Source organism: Bos javanicus, chromosome 19 (assembly GCF_032452875.1).
Source record: "Bos javanicus breed banteng chromosome 19, ARS-OSU_banteng_1.0, whole genome shotgun sequence".
Classification (NCBI taxonomy): domain Eukaryota; kingdom Metazoa; phylum Chordata; class Mammalia; order Artiodactyla; family Bovidae; genus Bos; species Bos javanicus.
The window spans coordinates 45,300,593-45,326,120 of NC_083886.1; the positions used below are offsets into that span (position 1 = coordinate 45,300,593).

Genomic DNA, 25,528 nt, shown 5'->3' on the forward strand with positions numbered 1-25,528 from the left:
CTCAGTCGTGTCTGACCCTCAGCAACCCCATGGACTGCAGCCTTCCAGGCTCCTCCATCCATGGGATTTTCCAAGCAAGAGTACAGGAGTGGGGTGCCATTGCCTTCTCCGGCCTATAGTCTAGCAGTTCCTAAACATTCCAAGGGCTTCCCAGGTGGCATAGTGGTTAAGAATCCACCTGCCAATGCAAGAGACATAGTTTCCATCCCTGGATCAGAAAGATTCCCTGGTGGAGGAAATGACAAGCTGCTCCAGTGTTCTTATCTGGAAAACTCCATAGACAGAGGAGCCTGGAGGGCCACAGTCCATAGGATCGCAAATAATAGGATGCAACTGAGCACACACACACAAACATCCCAAATTCCTGTCAACCTCAGCTTTAGTTCCTGCTGGTCCCTCTGTCCAAGCACCCTTGGTTGGCTCCTTGTTCTTCAGATTTCAGCTTAAATCACACCTCAGAAGCCATTCCAGAATATTTTCTTTAGAGTAGTACACAGACCTCCCTATAGTAAGCATAAGCAACTACTTTAATCTAGGAGACAGACCAGAAAGGAGGCCAGATCAGAAAAAGCAGCCACCACTTTTTAGTCCCTATGCTAAAGACTAACTGCTGGAGTCAGCATGAGGATTAGTTTAGGGAAAGAGAGGCTGGCTGAAAAGTCACTAGAGAATTGCCTTACCCACACCTTACTCTATTGTCTTTTCAACAAAACTAGAAAGATGGGAGGCCACAGTCCAACCTGCCTTGGTCCTAGCTGCCAGTCTCTTGAGAAACCTGCTGCTTTTGAAGCTGAAACTAGGTATACCCACCTTCCCAGTTCCTCCCATGTTCTTTACTGATCCCTCATCAGTTTTCTAAACTTGACTCCAAGCTTTCCTCAAAACTCAGTCAGCCTAGACCACTTTTCATCTTGGCTCAGGCAACTCATCCAGCTATTAAAATGACGACACTCAAAATGACTTCAGTTTCGTCAATGGCTGAATGCCAGGGAATACTACATTATCCTTATCTTAGGGCCTCAAAATTCCCCATCAGACCATTAACGATAAACCAAAATAATTACAGTGCAAGTCATAAATGCCACATGTGAGTGATATAAATTTTAGGAATCATTTTCCATTTTCACTGTCAAGGATGGCTTCACAGGTGGCACTGAAGCAAGGCATTGTAGGAAAAGAGAAGATAAAACTGAAGATTATTGAGGCTGTAAGTAATCTCAGAGGTCACCCAGCCTCCATGCCTTTCATATATGTTAATTCTAAGATGCCCAGAGATTACAGAGTGCACCTGTGGACTGGGGATGAGGGAATTGGTTGGCAGGCTTCTTTTGACGCAGCAAAGTGTGCTGTGTTTTCAGAAATGTAAGGGGCAGGGAGAAGGGTGTTAACATCAAGAGGATATGAAAGATGTCAATAATGTTCTGAGTGATCCTGGTGGAACGTGTTTGCCTTGCTTTCTTGTGTGCCTGTAATGAGCCATGTAAGGCTTTTATAATATTACAAAAAGAAACTCATTTTGAAACTTTATTACCCAGCAGCAGTCTATCACCAGTGGATGGCAGCCCCACAGCACCCCTTTCTCACCCGTAAGGTACTTCATGCTGTTACATTACACCCCTGAAGTTGGGGCAGTACATGGCCAATTCAAGTTTCTTAAAGGGGAATGCTCTGGTACCAGTGGCCTCCAGCAGTGATGGGAAAGCAAATCTGCTATGTAAACAATGACCATCCTCCAACCCACATGACCAATCCCAGTTCCCAAACTCTGGTCCCCACCACTCAACGGATACAGTGCAGCTCCTAGTAGCAAACATGCTCATTATACGTTCTCAGCATCTGCCACACTGGCAGGACAGGAGTCTCCATGTATGACTGAAAGCATCCTTGATCTTCCTTTATGTCTTATGGGAAAACAGATTTTGACACAATTTGTAGCTTCAAAAACGTCAAGGAGCCGTTACCTTGAATCAGTGGTTCGCAAGCTGCAGCCCTTTAACTAATATTGAAGTGCTTGAGCAACTTTCAAAACACCAAACAAAAATCAGCAATCAGTTGTTCAGACTTACACAGTACAGATTCAGTATCAACTCATTGTGGGAAGGCTGTTTATACCGTACTGACCAGATGTTCTAAATAGAAGAAAACCCAAAGGCACAGATGTGGCTGTGGGGTGGTGACCAGGCACTGGGATATAAGGGTTTGTGTATGTGTTTGAGGAGAAAAGAGAATGCCTCAAAACCAAGCAGACACTGCAAAACCACCAGTTCGTGTTCTATCAGAGATGCAAGCCCTCAACACTGCGTCATTTCTTCAAATCTAGGTGACAATTCTTACCACACTCACCAGTCTTCTCTGTACGCCATCCCAAACCTGGCTAATAGAAGTGAGCAATACGAAAATGCCATCAGTTCGCCAAGTACCAGGGCAATATTAAAGAGCCCATGAGTGCATAAAGCCTGGGGTTCATTCCAGCTCTGCCACTGTGGGCAGCGGCGGTACTCTCAGCAAGTCACTTAAGCCCTGGTGGAACCAACTCACTTTCTGTAAAATGAGTGGTTTTCATATAATCAAATTCCTCAGAAGCTTCAGTGAAGAGGTAGAGATGAGATCTGAGAGACAGAGAGGGCAGGGTTCTTAGGACCCCAAATGTTTTACCTATTAGTCTCACTTAAAATGACATCTAGACAAAGACTTCTAAAACAAGTTGGAGCTTCTGAAAACCAGTTAATCCAGTCTCATCTCCAGATTTAACCATCCTAGGAACAAGCTAAAATGCATACTAACCTTTACAGAGGACCTTCTAAGTAGCAACCATTTTAAACCAACCTATCTGAACCTTTACAAGCAGCTCCAGATGAGTATTATTTCATGTTCACAACTGGGGAGACCAAAGCATGGACAGGTAAAATGACTTATCCAGAGTCAGAAGTGAGGAGAGGGAAGGGTGACAATTTGAAGCCAACGTTTTTGTCTCCAAAGCCCTTGTTCTTCCTTCTACGCTGCTTGTCTTTCCCACCATACTGATCCACCTCTTGAATTGCTTTAAGTTCCCCCACATCATTTCGTAAACTGAAACCAGAGTCAAAAAGTGCTTCCTACCAGAGCTGCCTCCCATTCACAGACCTAGAGACTAATGGGGAGGAAGTAACGACATGGGACACGTGACACAGAGCTCCTTTCCAGGAATGCCATTTCCCATGTATCACATTCACTGCTTTAAATGCATCTCTCAGGTTTTCTAGACCTTGCATGGTAGGTCTCCTCTCTGTTCCCTCTTTTACCTTCTCCAGAAGTCCACACTTCCAAGCAGACTAAATCAAAGGCTTGGTACTTTAAATCAAGTTCTGGCCAATGGCAGGTGATATGAAAGTATACTTCTTAGTCTTCTCTCACTTTTCCTCCAGTCCTGGAACGAAGGTCTTACATATGTACCCACCCAATTCATTCCTCTACTCCACTTACACACAACTCCCAACCCTGGATCCCCTTCTTATACACTTGGCACTGGATTTCTGGATGAGTTCTCAGGGGTAGAAGGAAAGAGGGTAAGAGTAGGAAGCAGAGAGTTTAAAGGTAAAGTTTAACCAAACACACACATCCTCAGACACCTCCCTCTGGGGCCTCTAAAGCAGGCACAAACCCGAGACATGAGTGATGGTTAAAAAAATTTGGGTTTTATTGTTTTTGCTAAACAATACTAAAAAAAAAAATTCATTTTGAAGGCAGGGCTTGAATTATTTAATTTTGATCCATTTATTTAATTAAAAAAAAAAGGAAGGGGAAAGAGATCATGGCCAAAAAAATATTCATTAACCCCCACCCCACCCCCAAAGCTCTAGCCAGTCACATGAGCATCACCCATGTCCCACGCCACAGTACCTGATACACTCTGCCCCTCTGGACTGCCTAGGCACAGGGGCAAGGGTGCCAGGTAGCTCTCAGCAGGTTAGTCAAACCAGACAAACTGGTGGGCTAAAGTCCAGAAATTCTTCCCAGGTTTTCTGCCCATTGGCTGAGCACATACAAACTGTCGTAAGCTTGTAAAATTTCAGGGGTGGTAGGGAAGGTCGTAAGAGCAGTAGGTTGGCAGAAGAGAAACGGCAGGTCACCCAAACTTTCTCCTGGGCTAGTGGCTCTGGATACAGACTTAAAGAGGTCAGGATAGGTGGACTCTGGGTTTCTTATGAAAGAAAACCATCCTTCAAGGAAGAGCTGAGATGTGCCATGCAAAATAGTTCTTCCTACAGAGGGCACAAGAGACGGGGCAGCTGACGTTCCCATCGAGGAGATAGGAGGGTGGTGAGAAAGTTCTTCTAGTACCATGAAGTAAGAAAAAGGCAAAAGGAGAATCCTGAGGTTTTTGCCAAATGTGAGACTGGTACACGTATAGTTGAAGACTAAAAAGCCACCAGGAACCCTCAAAGCCAGATCCCATCTGCAAACACTGGCTCTACAAAGTGCTGCGGGAGATCCTCGCTGTGCACTAAGTTAGGTGCCTGGCTATGGGTGGTGGGGAGGACGATACATTTTTATTCTCAGAGGGATGAGGTGGGAAGAGTGGCCATGATCTAGTAAAAAGAGACCTGCAAGAAGCAGAAAATATTTAGAGAACATTTTAATATATATTTTCATATATATATTTAAAGTTAAGAAAAATAAAACTAATTCAAGCCATGCCCTGTGCAAAAAAAGAAAAAAAGAAAAAAAAAAGAAAAATTTAAAGTGAGACCTTTGTCTGCTGCTCTAGTCTCAACTTAAGTATCACAGTCAGCTTGTTACTTTTATTTTGGAAGAGAAGATGTAAAAGTTTCTTTCAATCACTCGGAAGGCAAGTGTAGCCACTTATAAAAACAGAATGGCAGAGACAGACGAGGAAAGGAAAGTCAGAGGTGAAAGGGCAGAGCAGAAAGGAATTTTCAAAAATAAAATTAACAAGGTGACTGTTCCAGAAGGGGGCTGTGAAAAGGACATGGTGGACCGAAGTCTGTTAGTCAAGTAATGATTCAACTTTTAAATTATTCTCTTGTTCTTTTTTGTTGGGTGTTTTGTTTGTTCAAGTCTAAGATTTGGAAATGCTGACCCTCTGTTAACAAGAGCCAACCGGAAATATAGGATCCCTTCCCTCCCCCGGCCTGCCTCCGCTGAAGCCACCACCATCGCCTCCTTGGCTGGATGCTGGAAGAGTCCTCCGTACGTGTGGACTCAGGATGACAGGGCAGCCTCCTTCTGTGGTTGCTGGGCTTGTGAACGCTGCAGTATCTTTTGGCTTTCCACGTCTCTAAAATGTTTTTCAACCTGAAAGACATCAGTCAGCCTAGATCAGAAAAGCAGATGGGCACACAAGGCCTCCCACACAGTTCACTCTAGACTTCACCAGCCTTGTGCTGGCTGTCCAGCTCATGGATCATTCAGCACTGTTCCCCTTGCTTGCTGTCTGTTGGCCTTCCCAACAAGGGAGGTGGGGGTCCTCTTGTATCAGCCACATTTTTTGCAGCTTCAGATAAGACTGTCTAAAAGAAGGTAAATCTATAAAGATGATGACGAAGGGAGACTATTATAAGCCAAACTCCCTCTCCTCTCCTTACACAAGTGCAAAATGAAAACAGGTAGGGAATTACAGTCTTAAAACTTTTTACATCCACCATGTTGGGTCTACCTATACTCAAGTTTGTTTTTACAAATGCTTCAACTCAATCTAGAAAGTCAGATGACGTATGCACGGTCATGGATTCCAACAGCCACTGATGTATACCAACCAGCCCTTCCTGAGAAGAATCCAGCCTGGGAGGAGAGGAACTGCTCAGGCCCAAAACCATGGAATGCTCTGAATAATTCCAAAAAGCCACAGTGCAGAGGACGTAGGGTTGACCACTCGCTTTATTCTGCATTGCCTGGTGGTTCCATCCCCACCAGAGTATCCACACCATGGCTGCAGAGCACCAGCATGCAGGGAGGCAAGGTGGTCAAGGCTGCTCACAGGCTGACCATCAGAAGACAGGGACTGTGGCTAACATCCTGCCCTGATGCTGGAAGAGAAGGCCGAGCAGTCATTCTCTCCCTAAGGTTTCTCGGCTCCTTTACTTACTATTTTGCGTACATGGCTCAGTGCACTCCCCTCTTTGCCTTTACAGTTTTCCACTTGATATGGGGGTGTAATAACAACTTCTTCCATGACTACGATGTTTTTTTCTTGCCATTTACAGTCTTTAATGCTGGAAGGAAAAGAGAGCAGGTAAAAGTTACCTCTTGCGAGGCATCCCACACTTCCTGCCTGATGAATAAATAACTCCAGAAAGCTAACCCCAAGTTCCTAGCTTACTACTCAGTCAATAACTAGATGCCAGCAGCCCACAGAGAGAAGTAGCCAAGAAACACTTCCTGGGTACCACTGGCTAGGAAAAGCAATGGAACTGATGCACACTTATTCCAAGGATGATCCAGAGTGTTACTCTGAAGTTTCAGGAGCCTGAAAAAACACAGAAAACTTGGTGGCGACCTCAAAAGTCCAAACTAATTTAAGTTACAAATAAACAGCTAGGCTCAGGCCACTAGATCCAATTTAAACAGCAGCCTAGGACAAGAGTTGGCAAATTCTTTCTATAAAGTGTCAGGTAGCAAGTATTTCATGCTGTGCAGGCCATACACTCTCTGTCACAACTATTCTTCTGCATGCTGTACCTCAAAAGCAGCCACAGATGATACATAAGCACATCAGGAGATCTGGCCCGCTGGCTGCAGTTTGCCAACCTTTGGCCTAGGGTGATATGGCACCTTTAAAAAGATAGGAGAACAAACTCCTGCATCTTACTGCAATCTTTATACTCTGCTCCCTACTCCATAATGCCGCTCCTCAAAGAGGCCCCTCTCAATTATCAGACAGCTGGGTACTTGCCAGACTGGGAAAACCCATCCCATTTCACACTTAGGGGAACCCAGGGCAGCTGATATTACTAAGAGAGTTCCTTCACATACCTGTAAGTGTTCAGATACTCACACCATGGCCTCAAATGGCTCTGATGCCAGCTGCCATCTGTGCACCAGACCCAGGTGGTTAAATAGGGTAACAGAAGGCAGCAGGGGGGAGGGGGAGTGTCAAATGTTTCAGTTTTTCAGCAGCTAGGGAAGCTAGTGGAGAATCAAATGACTTCTGCTGTGACAAAATGTCTTTTATGAGGTGGTAATAAGGTGGCCTTCTGCTCTCCCTAATTCCCTATGTTCACCCCAATGGATAATTGGGAAGACTGAGATAGATATAACTTTCCCTTACTAAAACTGCATCAGCTTTTAGAGAAAAGTACAAGATCAAAACAGTAAAAGAGAAAGAAATCACTAGTTCTAAATTACGGCATACAAGGTGTGGAAGGGACCCTCAGGGATAATCTAATCCAAAACTAAGTTCTACAGATGAAAACACAGAAGCCCAGAACAAATAACCTGTTAGTGATCTTCCAAATGGAAAAGCAACAAGCACCACATCCCTGGATGCAAGATACTGCCAACACACTACCCAACTTCTCTGGTGACATTCAGAAACACAACTACCCACAAATCAGCCACCAGACAGCTCAGCCAGGCAGCATCCCCAAGGCAAGGGACCCCTATGCTCCCCCAACTCACGTCTTGTGTATGGTCTGGAAGAGCTGCTGGCCCTCTAGGGAGACACCAGCGCTGATTGCATAGGCCTGGCTCAGCTTCTCCTCCTTCTCTGTCCGTGCTTTGCTGGCAAGCTAGGGTGGGCGAGAGGAAAGAGACTCAGAAAAACATTCACCTTCATCCTTCCCAACATCAGGACGTAAGTCGAAGAAAAGATGCTGGAAAAGACTGGTTTGGGTAGAGTCAGTTTTCTCAGAGACCAAAAGTGAAACAAACAAGGGATTTTTCCCTGACAGTCCAGTCATTAAGACTCCGCACTTCCACTGCAAGGGGCACACGTTCAATTCCTTAGTTTGGTCAGGGAACTAAGATCCCACATGCCTCACAGCATGGCCAAAAACTTTTTTTTTTTTTTTTAATTTTAAAAAGTGAAACACACACACACACACAATATACCTGAATAGTTTCTGCTGTTCCTGGCAAATACCTATTCCTTTCAATACTTACTGAATGCCTACCATGTGCCATACATTCACTACACTAAGCCAAAGATACAGCACTGAAAGGGGCAGGGAGACAGACAATAAACAAAAACATAAACAAGATAACTTCAGACAGGGCTAAGTGCTGGGAAGAAAACAGAGCACGGCAAGGTTTTAGAGCATGACTGGGGGTGGGGTATACCTGATAGAAAGTGATGGTCAGAGACAAAAGGCAATGCATACATTTCTATGAAAGGAGAGAACTAAGGATACTTATCAGCTACTGTGCTGGAGCCTCAGGATTAGAAATTAATGTCTACCACACCTTCAAAGACCAGGATTTGAGGTTTTAAAAATTCAACCATTCTAGTACCATTATCTGTGCTCACATGGGGAGCCAGGACTCAAGGAAACCTAACCAGGCACCACTGACTTGGGCTACAGCTACCAGGCTCTTTTAAAAAAAGAATGATCTACATTCTATTTCATGTCTGTTCCTTAACTGCCCACTAGTGAAACAATCATAAGGTGACCAAGATCAAGAGTTGTAGTAAAATCTAACAGTCTACTCAAATCCAGTAAATCGCTCCCAGTAGGGGTAGGTATCATGTCAATCCCTGCTGCCCCTCTAATACATTTCTGGTCCCACCACACACTATTGGTTGCTGGATTACAAAAGAACAAATGTGTTTGAGTGTAAGACAAAAGAAATATACTGACAGTTAAAACAAAAGGCAGATAATGCATCTGAAAGTCAAACAAACGACTTGGAGATTTTTCAGATCCATGAACAAGAACATACACTTAGTATGCTGACGCTGCAGCTACTGAAGACATATGCACAAACATACACACGAGCACAGACAACCTGGCCCCAACACCAGCTCCTTAATGCAAGCAGAAATCATACCTCCAGCACATTCCCAAGTACCTAGATGCTTGGAGTTCTTAAACATTCATATTCTGCCTTAAGACTAACCCTTGACACCATAAACCAAATACAGATCCACCAGGGGGGAAATAAGCAAAGTGTCTAATTGTTGGCAAAATGAAGCACTTTATTAAGCAAGAGTTTGACTATGAAAAAGAGAGAAAGTGCCCTTCAATCAGGTTATGGGGAACTGAGGAGTCTCAACTGCCTCTGAGTTTCAAAGACTGTCTGAGAGGAGGGGGTGTGAGCACAGCTCACATATGCTGTCATTTCAGTCTCCTTAGGTAAAAGGGGGAAGAAAAGCCAAGACTCTGTAGGGATGTAAAGCCAGAGCTCCCTTTTCACTTGGTCCCCAGGATGTGGAGAGAGACAGATACAGCAGCAGTAAATAATCTTTCAAACCAGGGCCTGCCCCTCTGGATCCACCAGGCAATAACTTTACAGAGAAGGAAAAGCACGGGGCTGACAGCTTTCGGTGAGCACTGGCAATCCCAACTGCAGCAAGGAAGCCTGTGGCTGGAAAGCAGTCAGCCTCCATGGTACAAGAACAGCTAGGGGTGCATTTTTAAGCAACAACAAGCAAACCTTATTCAGTCACCAAGAAAACCCTGGTAACAAGGGGTTTCCTTGAGTCTCACTTTCCAAACAACCCTGTAGGAAATCTGAAGTCTCCAAGTTTGAACGAAGGGAAAACTGGAGGGAAGCAGCATGCCCTTGGATTCACCAAGCTCCTGCAGACCTCCTGGGAAGTGGCTCATGGTCAGGCAGATGTTTACCCCATGAACAGGCAGAAGGGTCTCACTCTGAGGTCTTTTTAAAAATATTTGTCCCTGAAGACCAAAAACACCTCCCAATGTGGGTCAGACAGAGCTGCTTCTATAAAGCTTGTGTTAACTAGACAGTAACGTCACCCATTCAGGAAGACAAGAGTTGGTTCTGGAAAACCAGGCTCTATGCAGAATATTTAAGAGTGAAATAGACAAATTAAGCTGGGGAACCACTGGAAGAAGAACCACTTTTGAATTTTTGCCAGAGACAAAATAAAACGAATATAAATCTCAGCTGGAAGTGATCTGTTTGGATGGCCTGAGTTAAAAGCAACACAATGGTTATAGAACAATGATTTGAAAGTACACACTACCCCCTCCCCAAATACATTGCACAATCTCTTCTAAAGACTTTTAAAGCAAAGGAGAATGGACCGGATGATTCTTCATGTCAATCCACAGTGCAGACTGATCCCAAATACTAAATGATACAAAGGAGAGCCTTGAAAAAGTCAGCAGAAATCAGTGTAAACTGACTATATTTCAATTTACCTCAATACCCTCAACTATTCCACCTGTACCTGCTGCAAATGTGGTTTGAGGACTTAAGATTCACAGCAAACCCTGAAGCCTCCAGTTGTTGGTTTATGAACTATATTTTCATGGCAATCTGAAAATGCGTAAATCTAGTATTCAACTACAGAGATCTGCTTCACTAAGAAGTTGTATAAACGGGGTATTTCTCCCAGAGAGGACTGCATCAAGTGGGCATGAGGAAGATTACCTTTACAAAAAGAAACTAGAAACGTTTTTTCTCAAAATTGGGGTGAGAGGGGAAGGGAGATTACCTTGCTCTTTTTAGACAAGTTATTGAAAACCCGTGAAAAATGTGGATAAGCCTCCTTTTGCAAAGCAAATGACTCTCTCTACACTCAAGTCAGCTGTAGCTCTACATTTCCCCACATTGTATTTCTATAAACTTAATGCATATCTATAAATGGTCCAGTTACTCCAAATTAGTAAGTTTATGGTTACTGTCAAATTGCCAGAGAACCAATAAAAACGCCTCCCAACAGAGAAGGTGTCGGATATGCCTTTTAAGCTTGGGAGGGTCATCAGGATTGCAATTTTTTTTTTTTTTAGGATTGCAATTTTTAAATTCAGTAACTATCACCATACTTCCCCCATTTTCAATGCAAGCCTCTTCCAACTAAAACTGAAACACTAATTGGTTAGAATCTTAAAGAATGTTAAAGGCACCAACCTTAAAAACACACTGGGTTTAGGCAAATCTCAATTTGCCTAAATCTACAAATACATGTTACTAATGTGCATGTGGCCTAACTGAAATAACTGCACAAGACAACCTACATTTACCTTCCTTTCCTTTCATTTTGTATGATTCCCAATGAAAAAATTCACTCCTTGTCGACAAATCAGTGCTTCCTCCCTTGGCCATTTTATATACAGGACCTTGATGTGGGCAACAGAAAAAAGTGCATGAACTTGACACCAAAGCACATCAATATCAAAAGGCTTCTAGTCACGCCTGCTGCTGGGTAACCTCGAGTGAGTGAATCAATGAACACTAACGTTATCTCTCTTCCTGCACTGTGACAAGAGGAAGCAGCCCCAACAACAACATAATCCAGGCATCTTGCCTCATCTGTTACTTGGTCACCAGCTGGGCCATCTTATTTCCACATACGCAGACCAGGAAGGCACAGGTGCTGTGGGGAATCCAGAGGGACTCCTACTGCAAGTATTTAACAGGCTGTGACAGCTGATCCAACAATGGAAGCAAAGTCCAGAGGAGAACCTGCTGGATATGACCTACTGACTCCACTAAGCCACTCTGGGTTTGTCTTCCCTGCGTAGACAACCAGCTGTCCTCACAGAGGGGTTAGGAAGCACTGCAGCAGCTGCCCCGAACTGCCAGTGCTGCCTGCAAGGCCTGATGGAGGGTGAAGGGCGGCAGGCCAGAACAACTGTCATCCAAAAGGCCCCGCTTGCTCCTGCTGTTTTCATTCTGGGGAGTACTCTTGGAAAGCCCTCATTCTTTGTCACCAATAGGCAGCCTCAAAACTATGTCTTCCAACTATCAGTATTCCCAAGTCTCCCTGCTCCCTAGTTGAAAGGTCCTGTCTGAAAATTTCTAATAAAATACTGTTCTTTATAACCTCAGATAGCTGAGAACTCAAAAAACAGAGAACCCTGCTTGAAATCACATCCTGGGATACCTAACGGTGAACGAAAACACTGAATCAAACGAGGGAACAGTAGAGCCAAAGAGGCCGGCAGTTAACACTAAAACCCTAAGAGCTAACTTGCTCAGTGAGAACTTACTCCACGCAACACACTAAGCAACACTTAACGTGTATTAAACATTTCATCTGCCCAACAATTCTGTGAAACAGACTAAAATTACGCCTACTGAACAGACGGAGAAACTAAGGCACAGCTGGTAAAACACCTGCCTAAGTTTACCAAGACACAAGTGGGAGAGTCTAGATTTGAACCCAGACAGACCGACTCCAGAGCGTGTGTTCTGAACTCTGCACTATACCCAAACAGTTCCACTTAAGAAAAGTCTAAATTGTTGAAAACAGTTAAAAACTTGAATGTAAAAGAAATGTTTTTTAAAAGAGAAAATATTTTAAAAGACTCAGCTGTCATCTTCTCTTCTTATCAGTGAATTCTGACATTTCCATCAAGTTTCCCTGTCCAGAACACAATTGTCTGCCTTTTAGTGAAGGGCCCCAGTCTTGCCCTAAATCTCAAGAACATCCTTTACTTGTTTTGTTAAAGGTAATTCATAGGAATGCTTTTAAGAAAACAGATCATGTGTGAGAAAGCATTTCGGGCCAATAACGATTAGGTACCCATCATTTCCTGCTGAGCCAAAACTAGAGAAGCTAAGTCAAGCAGGTCTCCTGCACTAGGAAGTTAAGGTACCTTAAGTGCTTTGAGCGGTGATGAAAAACACCCTGCAAATCCAGAGGCCACAGTGCCACCTCACTCTCCAGGCTCTGGCCATCATACTGTTGTCATAAAATAGAGGTCAGCCTCAAGTCAGTCAGCATAGGCCATAAGCAAAGTTTGTGGCTCACCTGGCTTTGAACAAAAACTAGTTGTTGGTAAAGTCAATAGTTTTTCTTATTTGTAATTATGTCACCAAAAGCTGTCCACAGTTACAATAGACAACTAAACTTCCTAGACACCAAGAGAGTAATTTTCTAGTCCTGAGACCCTGACACCAGCACTACTGTGGAACGTCCACAGGACTCTGCCAGGAAAGAAAAACAACTGGCTGGGATGTAAGCTGAAATTTGACCTGAACAACCTGTCTGTGAGAGTGTACACTCATATGAAACATCTCACACATGGCCATGAAGAAGAACACGGGTGAAAGCACTATGAGAGTTTAAAGCACTGTACAAATAGCACTGTTGACATTATTATTATAACATCATTATTACTAGCACAGAGAAGGTGGCTTGTAGGTTATTTCAAAAAAATTCATGTAATCCAACCTTCCTTTAGCCAATGAGCTCAGGGCTCGCTCTCTTCTGCTTTCTGTAAGAGCTGCTAGAGAGGCTATAAATCCTTAACAGAATCTCTTCCAAAATACAACTGGAATAGTAAGTTGGAAAATGCACTTTATGTGCCAAAATGGGCGCTTCACTTACAGAATAAAGAGCTGGTTTTATTCAGACAGTGAAAGGACCAGGTACTCTCATTTCCTGGGCTCTAAAGAGGGCAGAAAAAGCAACATAGAAAAGCCACTCCCTTGTTTCTTACCCCCAAACAGAAGAGATTCCAGCTCAAAGCCGCACGCACCTACCACTCCCTAGCTGCATGAACCTGAGCAAGATGTATAACTTCTCCCGAGCCTCAGTCTATCCATGGGGGCCCATCCTAAAGGTTGGCACTGGAGTTCATTAAGGTACACATCTAACACTACCAGCGCCAGCGCAGTGGCATTGGTCCTCTCCCTTCCTTCTGAGAGCCGCCACTGCTCTAACTCACTGACAAAACAGCAAAACTTTTTAAACTGCAGAGATGGACAAACTGATAGCAATCCCAATCAGCTTGATTCCATTTAACTTCCCTCCCTTTATCTAACTGTCATTTATTCTTCAAGACCCTACTCCATTGTCACATCTGAGAAGCCTTTCCTAAAATGTTCACTACTCTATGCCAACCACTGGCAAACTATACCTGTGGGCCAAATTCATCCAACCACCTGTTTTAGTTAAGTTCTACTGGAATGGTATCACCCCACTGCTGCTTCTGCTACAAAGGCAAAGTTGACAGTTGTGACAGAGACGTATAGTGCACAAAGCCTAAAATATTTATTAGTGGGCCCTTAACAGAAACAGTCTGCTGCTCCCTGCAAAAGTTAAACCCTACTGCCCCTCACAACTCCCAAACATGAGATTCTTGAGGGCAAAAGCAGTGGCTTAGTCATCGTGACATACACAGCACCAGGAAGGGAGGGGTAGGGAGAGGGAAGTGGGATAAAAGGAAAAGAAACCTCGACTATCAGAGATTCACAGAACTAACAGTTCCTAATCGTTAAGTGACTAACACACGGTCACACAATTCATTAGCAGCCCAGCTGTGAAAAGAATCTACTTCTTCAAACTCCCCACATGCTACCACACCAGACTGTTAGCTTTTTGCATGGTACATAGCCCCACTAATTTTCTAGTTTGTGTACAATTTGCTTCACTCTCCAGGGTAGTCTCTGGTATTTACCTAAGCTAGTTTAAATTCCAATGCTATAACTTGACCGCACTACTTGTTTTTTCTTCCCCCCAAGCCTGATCTCTGCCAGGAAACTGTAGGTTAGAATGCCCCTTTCTTAACACTGTAAGAGATACTACGCTGACATCAGTAAAGCACTTAGTTTGAATCATCCCTGTGTCAAAGAGACAGAATGTAGAGGGGGCTGCAACAACACACATGGCACATCTCTGCCAGTTGCTTGGGCCCAGCAATTTGTGTCTTCAGGTGGACGAATCTCCTCCTCCCCATCTCCCCACCCAGTGATGTCAAGAGAGCCCCCTTCAGAACCAAACTCTTGACCTAAGGAGGCCCCACCAAATCAGCAAGCTGCTGTGCACTACAGCCTGAACTCAGTCAGGAGCCCTAGCCTGGAATGCTGCATCCCCTACTATGGCTATGACCCCAAAGTTTGAATGCTACTGAACGTGACCTCCTTCAAAGGCCAGTGATTTTTAAAGTGGCATCAATCACTCTACCTCTGATTTCATCTCACACCACTCACTACTTATTGGGCCCCATTAACTTAGCAATGATAGGGTCTTCCTCTTCACCTTACGCTTTTATCTTCATGACACTTCTGTGAAGAAGCAGCTGTCTGCTCAAAGCCAGATACAAAACTTACTGGTGGGCTCTAACCTGGGACTGTGGCCTTGACAACATACTCTAATCAAGTGAGCCAATAGGTAATATGTAGCTTCCAGGAGCTAGAAATTTTCACCTGATAGAAGAGTCTTGCTTCCCCTAGACAAGTAGTTACTTCCCTTCCTGTTTTTTTTTTTTTTACTTTATTTATTTGGCTACACTGGGTCTTAGTTGTGGCATGAGGGCTCTTTAGTTGTGGCACGCAAACTCTTAGCTGCAGCCTGTGGGATCTAGTTCCCTGAGCAGGGATCGAACCTGCATTGGGAGCACAGTCTTAGCCACTGAACCACCAGGGAAGTTCCTTCCCTTCCTACTTTTATACATAATATGAACACATTCTACCTGTTACTAATATATCTATACCTACGCATAGGGTGGCTAGGTCATCTGATCCTTCTGCTGCTGCTGCTACTAAGTCGCTTCAGTCGTATCCGACTCTGTGCGACCCCAGAGACGGCAGCCCACCAGGCTCCCCCATCCCTGGGATTCTCCAGGCAAAAACACTGGAGTGGGTTGCCATTTCCTTCTCCGATGCATGAAAGTGAAAAGTGAAAGTGAAGTCGCACAGTCATGTCCGACTCTTCACGACCCCATGAACTGCAGCCTACCAGGCTCCTCCGTCCATGGGATTTTCCAGGCAAGAGCACTGGAGTGGGTTGCCATTGCCTTCTCCGTCATCTGATCCTACTTGCTGACAAATCCATACCTCAATACACTAGGGTCAAGATATGGTCAAGGGCCCAGATAACAGACTACGTCCATGAATACAGGCCACGATGCAGTAGCTACCAACTACCTCAGGAATTTGCTAATACTTGAGGATTATCCCTCACATCAAGAAAAGCCATAAGGTTATGCTAAATCTTAGCTTTCAAACTTCTTAGAACTCAAAACAAAAACCAAGTGAAGTCTTCCCTGTGTGACACCATCCCTAAAGGTAAGCAAGGTCAGTTACTTTTTAAAGTGAACGTTGTGACTTTCCCATTTTCTCAGCCTTTCCAGGCCCTTCCACAGACCAAGCTCCAAGTGTCATTTTTATCCAAAGGCAGCCAACTTATTCTTCATTACCATCTGCTGATGAAAAACTCTTTAAATCTCTTCTTCCTGGTTCTTCTCTATTTAATCACTGCCGTTTAGTAAGGTATAAATGGGCAATAAATACTCACACCAGGCTGATAAATCAGTCAGTGGTTTGGTAAGGGAGGTAGATGCCTTATCTGTGAAGTTCAATTTTCCATGCTTTGTCTCTTTTCCTGCCTCCCCTCACAACATACAAATATTTCCTCCAGAAAGTCTTCTCCAAGTCAGCAAAGTGATAAGACAACTTATACCTCATTTGATGTACTGGAGGCATTTATCTAAACAGATGAGTACATACACTTGCCTTGGCTGTCTCAATGAGTTTTTTACCTCAGAGTCTCATAAGTTGAAAGCATGACCTCCTAGGTTCTGTGACTGCTCACTCTAACCTTCTGTACTCAGACAAGTGTTCGCTTAATTATGCCTCTTGATAACACTGCCCTAGAAATTCAAGTTAATTCTGGTCACCAACAAGAGGAATCCATATACTATTTTGATTTTCCCCAGTCTTGGGATGGCAAGTTCTGATACCTGAATGAATGTCAGATCCAGTATCAGGAAACACTGATACAGTAACTAACACTGCCCATGTTCTTGGCTGCTTTCCTTTGTCATGATGCCCTCCTCCCCCCATCCTGCTCCTAAACCATAATTCAAGGAACATCCACCCACTGGCTGCACATAGCTAATGTGGGAGAATAGGACTAACATGTGTCAACGCTGGTCAACCTGAACCAATCCTCCAAACAACTCTATGAGATAGGTACTAACAGGATTCCATTTCTGTGGTGAGAAAACTGATGCTTAGTGACATAAGAGACATACCCACTTGCTTTTAATGTTCTTTCTGACCACACAACACAGACGTTTCTCTTTACTCAGAAATATTACTTAGGATTATAAACACATACTCATTTCATTTCACCAACCTACTCTGAAAGTTCTTTGGGTAAGCACACAGAAGCAGAATATACATGGGACTTGGCCATCAAAACATCAGACTTGAGTTCAAATCTCAGTTCAATTACTTACTAACTGGTGGGCTCTAACCTGGGACTGTGGCCTTGACAACATACTCTAATCAAGTGAGCCAAGAGATAATATGTAGCTTCCAGGAGCTAGAAATTTTCACCTGACAGAAGAGTCTTGCTTCCCCTAGACAATAGTGACTCATCCAAGACTCAGCTACAGACTATACAGTCCATGGAATTCTCTAGGCCAGAATACCGGAGTGGGTAGCCTTTCCCTTCTCCAGGCGATCTTCCCAACCCAGGGATCGATCTCAGGTCTCCCGCATTGCAGGCGGATTCTTTACCAGCTGAGCCACAAGGGAAGCCCAAGAATACTGGAGTGGGTACGCTATCCCTTCTCCAGCGGATCTTCCAAACCCAAAAATAGAACCAGGGTCTTCTGCATTGTAGGTGGATTCTTTACCTACTGAGCTATCAGGGAAGATGGTGATGGTACCCACACCATAAGAACTATCGTTAGAAGTAAATGAGATGTTTGCTGATTGCTATTTCAGAGGGTGGCATGTAAAAATATTGGTTCCTACGCTACTTGCCATATAACCTAGAGCAAGTCACTTAAACTGCTAAGCCTGTTTATTCATCTCTTAAACTAAAAGGAAAAAAAGTGTAAGTGAAGTCACTCAGTCGTGTCTGACTCTCTGCGACCCCTACCAGGCTCCTCTGTCCATGAGATTTTCCAGGCAATAGTACCGAAGTGGATTGCCATTAAGCATGGTTGTGAGGATGAAACAAGATGTGTCAAAGCTCTCTGTAAACTGTAAGGCACTAGAGATATGTAAGGAATGGTCCCCAACAGAGCTTACCACAATGCTGTGCATAAAATAATTTTCAGTAAATGTTTGATAAATGCTACAAACATAAAACTTTCTTAATGTTGACATGAACCAAATTATCTGAGAGCACTAATAACTGATGGTCAATCTTTATGCCCAGAGAACAAGATGTGGAGTCAATTCAAAAAAACTTAAGAAACATTTTACTTCACTCAACCACACGGACCCTGGACTCTCACCCTCATGCAATATTTAAACCTTCCTCATGAAAGGAAACTAATAAGGATATTTCCCTGGTGGTCCAATGGTTAAGAATCCGGCTTTCAATGCTAGGGGCAGGTTCCAATCCATGGGTTCAATCCCTGGTCAAAGAATTAAGATTCCACATGCAGTGGGGGCAACTAAGCCCATACGACAACTCCTGAGCCCACGCGCCACACAAGAGAGAAACCTGTGCACCACAACTAAAACCCGACACAACCAAACTATTTTTTTAAAAAGTAAACTAATAAGCCATGTGTACTTTTGTACTTTTTAAAGTCAGGAAATTCGAAACAATTTTTACAGAGTACAATGTTACTGTGAAGTAGATAAAACAATATTCAAAGCTTCCACCTTCTGCAACCCCACTGTCCTCTTTCAAGCTTCCTCTTACATCCCACTGCTGTGGACGGACATAGGACATCTTAGCTACAGTGAAAGTGCCAATCGAAAGCAAAACAAGCTCATCTCCAAGAACTGCTAGTTCACACCGTCCTCAACTTGAGCTGGAATTAAGTATTTCCTTTAAAAGGCCTGCTCTTCCATTTCCTGTTGGGTCAGAGTAAACATCCAGTTTGTATCAACAGGTTTAATTGAACACAGCACTTACTATTTCAGCAAGATGAGCCATCATGTGATGGGATCTCCCACTGCACAGGTAGTACTCCCCAAGACCACAGTTTTCTTCCAGGGATTTCAGGGCACTTTTAGTTCCCTTCTAAAATGCTTAAACAATCCTCCATCTTAAAAACAAAACCCAGGCTCATGCTCTTAAATGAGTTGAACTTTTCATGTCCTTCCAGCAACATGTAGCTACCCAGATTAGCTGTTTTCAGTAACATAAAGAGCCCAACAGGTTCTTCTAAATGAATCTCAGCAAGAATCACAAAGCATCCTCAAAGGTTCGTTTCAAGGAAAAACCAATATAGCTTACTCATAAACATCTCAACAAATGAAGAATGAATAAATAAGACCCAAAGAGAGCTCTTCAACCTAATTTTAATCTTTGTTTCAGACTCCTTTTTCAAGACTTGGCAATCAGACCTTGTGGTAAGGTCTGAGAGTAAGAAAAGTAAAGATTTCTGGTATTCCCTAATCTATTACCTCCTGCTGTTTTCTGAAAGACTGGGTAAACAACTAGTTTACAATAATACTAGAAGACAACTGATCAGCAGAAAGCAAAACCTTAAAGGCAAAGATAATCCGCAAATTAATAACCAAGAACTATTTATACCTAAGGTCAAATGTAAGCAAAGAACTGCTTCTTAACAGCTCCCACATTTAACAGTCCCATCCATGCCGCTCCAGCCTCTCTCACACAAATGGTGGCACTTTGTGGTACAAGAGCAGAATCCTAGTTATCTTTTAAATTTGAAAAAAAATCTATCTTCTTTCAGATAATCTTTCCTCAACTACTTACTAAAGGCTGTTACTTGGTGACAGACTTCTCATACCCTATAAACATTAAAGAGTAACACAGAGCCTTTTCTCCCTGCAACACACCAGGCATAAGCTATTTTATTTAAACCTTTTAAGATCTCTTAGGAGGAGTAAGCCAAGGTTTCAAAAATCCACAGGTATAAGAATGAGATAGTCTGTATGCAACAGTCTTTAATATGAAACCCAAGACCTTTCTGAATCTGTCCTGAGACATCACTAAAAAAAAACACAAAAACACATGGGGCATTTCCCTGGAATTTAGAAAAAAGGGAGCTCCAGATTTGAGGCAACTACACTCTGCCAGCCTCAGTTACCCTGTGTTCTTTCAGCTGCCTGAGTGTTCCCTTGCTTTGCTGAATTGCAGCAAACACACTACATTCCCAAGTGGGGCAAAAGAATATACATTATTATAATTTTATAGAGGGAAAAATTTCATCACACTAATTCAACAGACTTAATGAAAGACAGCTGCTACAAAAACTGAAGCCCTAACTTATTCATTCAACAAATATTTATGAAGCACCTACTCTGTGCAAGGTTCTATATATTCAGTAAGGAACAAAACAGGTATAGTTACCATTCCCACAAAACAAAGTTTGGTGAGATAGAAAAGTATACACAATTATAATTACAAAAAAGCTATGAATAGGATAACAAGTCCCAATTTGCCCAGGATACACCAATCTAAACTTGTCTCAGTGTAAAACAAAAGCACTGCCCTCCTCTACTCTCGAAAATGTCCCATACTGGACTGGAAATGATACGTCACCTTATCTCTGAATGCTAGAGTACTGTAAGAGAAAATAACGGAGACATCACTTTAGCCTGGGTGATCAGAGAAGACTTCTTGAAAGATGTGCCATTAAACAGTCCTGATGGATAGGTTCTAGTCATTTTGAGAAGGTGTTCCAAGTAGAGAGAACAGCAAAACTCAAACAGGGCTTGGGTACTAATACCGATCAACGTGAACTTCGGCTGACGGAACTGAAGAATCAGAAAAGTTATTTGAAAGTTCCCAGAGACCAATTTACATAGCCAAGATTAAAATATCCTAAGCCTCTAAATTTGTTAGACCTCAAAATTCAAGCACAAAGACAAAAATGAAGCTCTATGTCAGTAGTTTTCAAATTTTTGTAGGTCATGAATCCCTCTGAGAATCTGAAAAATACTCCAGATCTTCACCAAGCAAATACATGTATATTCTTATGTGCACACATACACAATTTCAGGAGGTTCAGAAGGAAAGCCCACAGCCAACCCCACCAACACTAGAAGTTCACACATGGGCTACAGGTTAAGGGTGAGGGGGGAACTCTCTTTCACAAAGGACAAAAGCCAGCTCTCAATTCTATTTCTCTATTCAGCAGACATTAAGACTTTTCTTAAAATCTTCGGAAGATATCAGGAAACAAAGAGATAAAAACTACAGTGATATAAATATATTTTTAAATATGTCAAAACAAGCCAATTGTAAATCACTGAAAAAAAAAAAAAAAGGACAATATATGTACCATCAAGAGTCAATGAGACTCAAATTTCCCATCATTTTGGAGATTCAGAACTGCCCTCAAGTCCTTACCTTACTAACGTTGAGTGAAGCTAGGGGAGGAGGGGTTTCTGTTCGGTCATTAATTATTTCCACTTCTGAAACATACTGTAAGTTTATAAGCAAGATATCTGCGTGGTTGGGCTTTCCACTGGAAGAGGGACATTCTGGTGAAAAAAAAGAAAGTTAAGGAAAACAGGGGCAAGCAGAGCACTGACACATCCCAAAGGGGCATGGAAAACACAGTTCTCATAAGGCTTGTGTAAAAGGTGTGCCACAAGCAAAAGGTGGGAGTCCCACAAGAATCACAGCTCTTCTCAGCAAATCTTTGCCTATCACCTTCCTCCCGCTCAACCCCATAACCAAAAGATCTCAAGCTTTTCAAAGCCAAACACAACCCAAAACTTGAAGCCTCAAGAGGGTTTCCGTCACCTTCTCTCTACTGGTTTTACAAAGAGGCTTAATGTAGTTTTAATGCTGTATGTATACTGTCTGTCTTGAACCTAACGAACCACACAGGAGAGCAAGTACCTTCTGTTCTTGGTATACTTCCTATATATGAACAACTCTTTTCACTTTTTCTGATCTGAGACTTTCCATTTTGCAGAGGCAAAAACTACAGCACTGGAAAGGAAGCTCACTCAAGGTGACCCAGCTAGTTAACCGACTCATCCATCCATTCATTCTCCAGCCATTTCTCAAAAGCATATTGCACATCAATTGAAAGAGTAATTCCTCATTCCAAAACCCTTCCAACTAAACCACTAATGCAAAAGATCTTATATGGTCCAGGTACGAATTCTTGTGTTTAGAAAAACCGAGAAAACGCAACTATTCGAGCTGTAATTAGTTTCAAAGGACATTTTTCTAAGCTAGAAATCTACAATCAGTGTTTAAATGAAGTGGTTAAGTTTAAATGAAGTTGGTTAAAATACTTGCCAGTCAAAGACAGCAGACCCAGTAAGAAACTTCCTTTTCAAAGGTGCCACAAAAGATAACTCTTAAAAAAAAAAAAAGAAAAAAATCCAAATAAATCCACCTGTGGCTCAAATATAAGGAGGAGGTGGTATTACAACCAGGAAGTATTCTGTTTCCAAGATTGAGCTTCCTGGAGTAATTCAGAAATCATTTCCACACCAAAGAAAGAGGCCACCTTTTCCATTCTGTTTAACACTGCCACATTTAAAAGGCAAGGCTACTACTGTGAAGTCAGGATTCCTTGTGCTGGCCTGAGCAAAAGATAACTTACTCTTTCACCTGTAACCCACACGTCCATACACAAGCCCCTGAAAAACGTGGTCCTCTCTCTGGACCAGGTTTCCAGTACAAACATCTCCAAAAGAGCAACTTCCAAATGACTGAGAAGCCTACAATTCATCACCCCGTCCCCAGTGGCACCACGCACACACCAGCACCAGCAAAACAAGCCCCTATCCCCAGTTCTGCTACAAACTCTTTCCTGCAGTAACTCTCCCCCAAACAAGCGAGGCCCATTTGGTCACACACCACCGCCCTTCCGTGGACCACGTCCTATCAGTACACAACCCCTCCTGAACTCCATACCCATGTCCCACTCACTAGCAGTTCCTTACTCAACACACCCCCTCCCCACTTGATTCCACCCGCCCCTCTTCCATCCGGGCTCCAATCACCAGCCCTCTCCCACGACCACCCCTCTCCTGATCACTGGGTGCCCTCTCCTAGCGTTCCCCCCGAAAAGCCATCCGCGTGTCAAGTCCCCCTCCACCCACCCTCGTTCGCGGCCCAGCTCCCACAAGGGGAGGGCGACAAGGGTCCCCAAGGCGGACCAAGGGTCCAGGGAGAGGGGGAGGGGAGCTCAGGGTCGTGCGCATGCGCTCCGGGCGCCGCGGTAGCCGGTCGCCCCTAGGCCCGGAGAGGGCCCCAGCCACCGCCGTCGTCCCCCGCCCCCCCACCACCGCACACACACGCCAGCCCGGCCTCGGGCTCCGCGCAGGGAAGGATACTTAAAGCCAGCATTTTGGACTGGTAGTCGAAGGCTACCACCTCGCCCTGCAGCCGCTGCTCCTGGCACGTCCGGCACGACACCTGGCTCCCAACGCTGAAGTACTCGCCCGGAGGAGCCGCCATCTTGGGAGAGCAGCCGCGGCCGGCGGCGGCGGCGGCAGCAGCGGGCGAAAGCCGGGCCCCCAGTGAGCGCCGCGCCGCGACGCACGGGGCGTGCTGACGTCATACGCCAGGGCGTGGCCTGGACTGGGTGGGGCGGGAGCCTAGGTGGAAGAGGAAAGGAGAGGAAATAAAAGACGGGTCTGAATAATTATGTTTGTGCAGCTGCTCCGGCTTGGTAAAGTGCTTGCAAGGTCCATTTTAGAAGTTAAAGATAAATGACCTATGTGGAATGAAAAGGGGAGACAGGAGAGAACTGCAGTCTCCGTTATGTACACACCTTGACACGAGTTTAATGAATGAACTCTCTGTTACATATGAGGAATCCGAGGTTCAGAAGACTAAACGAAACTTGCCCAAAACGATTACACCTAATTAGAGTGGTAGTGGAAAGGACATTGGCTACAGAGTTAGCTAAACCAGAATCGGAATTCCACTGAGTTACATGACCTTGAGCAAATTACTAAGCCTGATTCTGTTTATTCCTTTATTGAGCATCCAACAACGCTTCGATGTAGGAATCAATAGCCTCATTTTACAGATGAAGAAACTAAGTCTTAGACTAAACTTTGTCCAGGGTTGCACAACTAGCAAAGATACAGTCTGTTTCCAAAAATGGTACTATTAACTTTTATGCTGTATTAGGTAACACTTCACATAGTAGTTAGGAGGAGTGGAAGATAATGAAATAATGTGTACAAATGCATGACATGTAGTTACTACGTGGTAGTTTCTCCAGGATCACCCATTACCGTTGAAACTCAAGATGCTTCCCCATCACCCCTCTTGCCCTCTCCAGAGCCAGGAGGAGCAGTGGTGGTGACAAAGGAAGTCTTGGAGCAAGAGTTTTGGGCCCCCCCCATTAATGACTATCTAATATATAAAACAGTTTTCTTAACATGTAAGTGAGATGCAGATGTATTTTCAACCCTAATATCACCAGTCGCCATCCCTAACCCAACTACCCCTCCACTATAGAAATTCTAGAGCCTCATGTAACAACAGGCAAAGAGAAGATGGCAAAGGACCAGTCCTGGCACTATTTAACATGAACAAATTTCAAAAGTGTTTTCATGCCTTGCAAGGGACATCAACTTCATATTACTACAATCATTGTAACAGAAATAAGTATATTTGGGCTTATTTCAGAGAACTTTCTTGTCTCCCCCATAACAAGTTATATGTAACTGCCACTCAACTTTTCATGTAACATTGTGATTATAGGTTCCCAGGCACAGAGCCAGGCACTGTTAGGAAAAGCTTTCTGAAGAAGTGATAAATCTGAGACCTGATGGACAAGCAGGGAAAGAGTGGCCAGGTACCAGCAAGAGGGAACTGCAGATGCCAGGACCCATAAAAGGAAAGAGCTTGGTGCTTTCAAAAGTAGCTTAGAAATATATCATTAAACTGAGTGTGGGACTGGACTGATAAAGGCTATCTTAGCTTGAGCACTAGTAAACTTTCAAAAGACTTAGAAAATGTGAATTTTTTCCTTGGGGCAATTGAAAAACATTTAGCAAGGGAATGAAATGAGATATGAATCCAGATTCCCTTCCCCATACCTTTTTAATTAGTGAAATTAATCTCTTTCCATTTAGAACCCAGATTTATATCCTTATATTCACCTTCCAAAGAACTCACGAAGAATAAAGTTGCTTGAGGTAGGGAAGCAATCACTTCAACAATCTCCTCCCACCTCAACTCTGCCTCTAGGTAAGACCTCACCTAGACTAGCTGAGATTTCTGTTTTCTGTGTGTGTTCCTCCAGAGGATTATTCTAATTTTTGTCGTAGGTGTGTGCTCCTTCTCCTCCCTCACCAACCTAGCTATCTCAAGGTTTACCTCCCCAGAGGGGTTTTGGAAGGCAAGATGACAGGACGACGAAAGGAGAGGGACAAGGCGAGCTTAGAACTGGGAGGAAGTGTGACTTAAGTCTATGCTACGTGTAAGAACTCTCAAAGCCTTTAGGAACGACCCCTCAGAATCAAGAAGCTGATCTGTCGGCCACCAAATCAACAGCGGATGAATTCAAGCAGGAAAGTCTTG

General features: G+C 43.7%; 1 protein-coding gene across 1 annotated transcript; it reads right to left on the reverse strand.

Annotated features, from left to right (window-relative positions):
* Positions 1-1,511: 1,511 nt before the first annotated feature.
* LSM12 (LSM12 homolog) lies at positions 1,512-23,530 on the reverse strand. The gene is made up of 5 exons (XM_061392023.1): positions 23,323-23,530; positions 21,371-21,504; positions 7,618-7,727; positions 6,086-6,212; positions 1,512-5,295 (listed from the first exon to the last, which is right to left on the reverse strand). Exons 1-5 carry the CDS (start codon positions 23,444-23,446, stop codon positions 5,203-5,205), a joined length of 588 nt encoding a protein of 195 aa, XP_061248007.1. The 5' UTR covers positions 23,447-23,530; the 3' UTR covers positions 1,512-5,202.
* Between the last annotated feature and the right edge of the window lie 1,998 nt (positions 23,531-25,528).

Bases quoted from the DNA above. Each gene is read 5' to 3' on its own strand.
- LSM12 (XM_061392023.1), bottom strand. From the start codon at position 23,446: ATGGCGGCTCCTCCGGGCGAGTACTTCAGCGTTGGGAGCCAGGTGTCG. The intron at 7,728-21,370 runs GTAAGGACTTGA...CGCCCACCCTAG, and splicing joins CTTCACTCAACGTTAGTAAG to CTTGCCAGCAAAGCACGGAC. The intron at 5,296-6,085 runs GTAAGTAAAGGA...GATGTCTTTCAG, and splicing joins TGAGCCATGTACGCAAAATA to GTTGAAAAACATTTTAGAGA.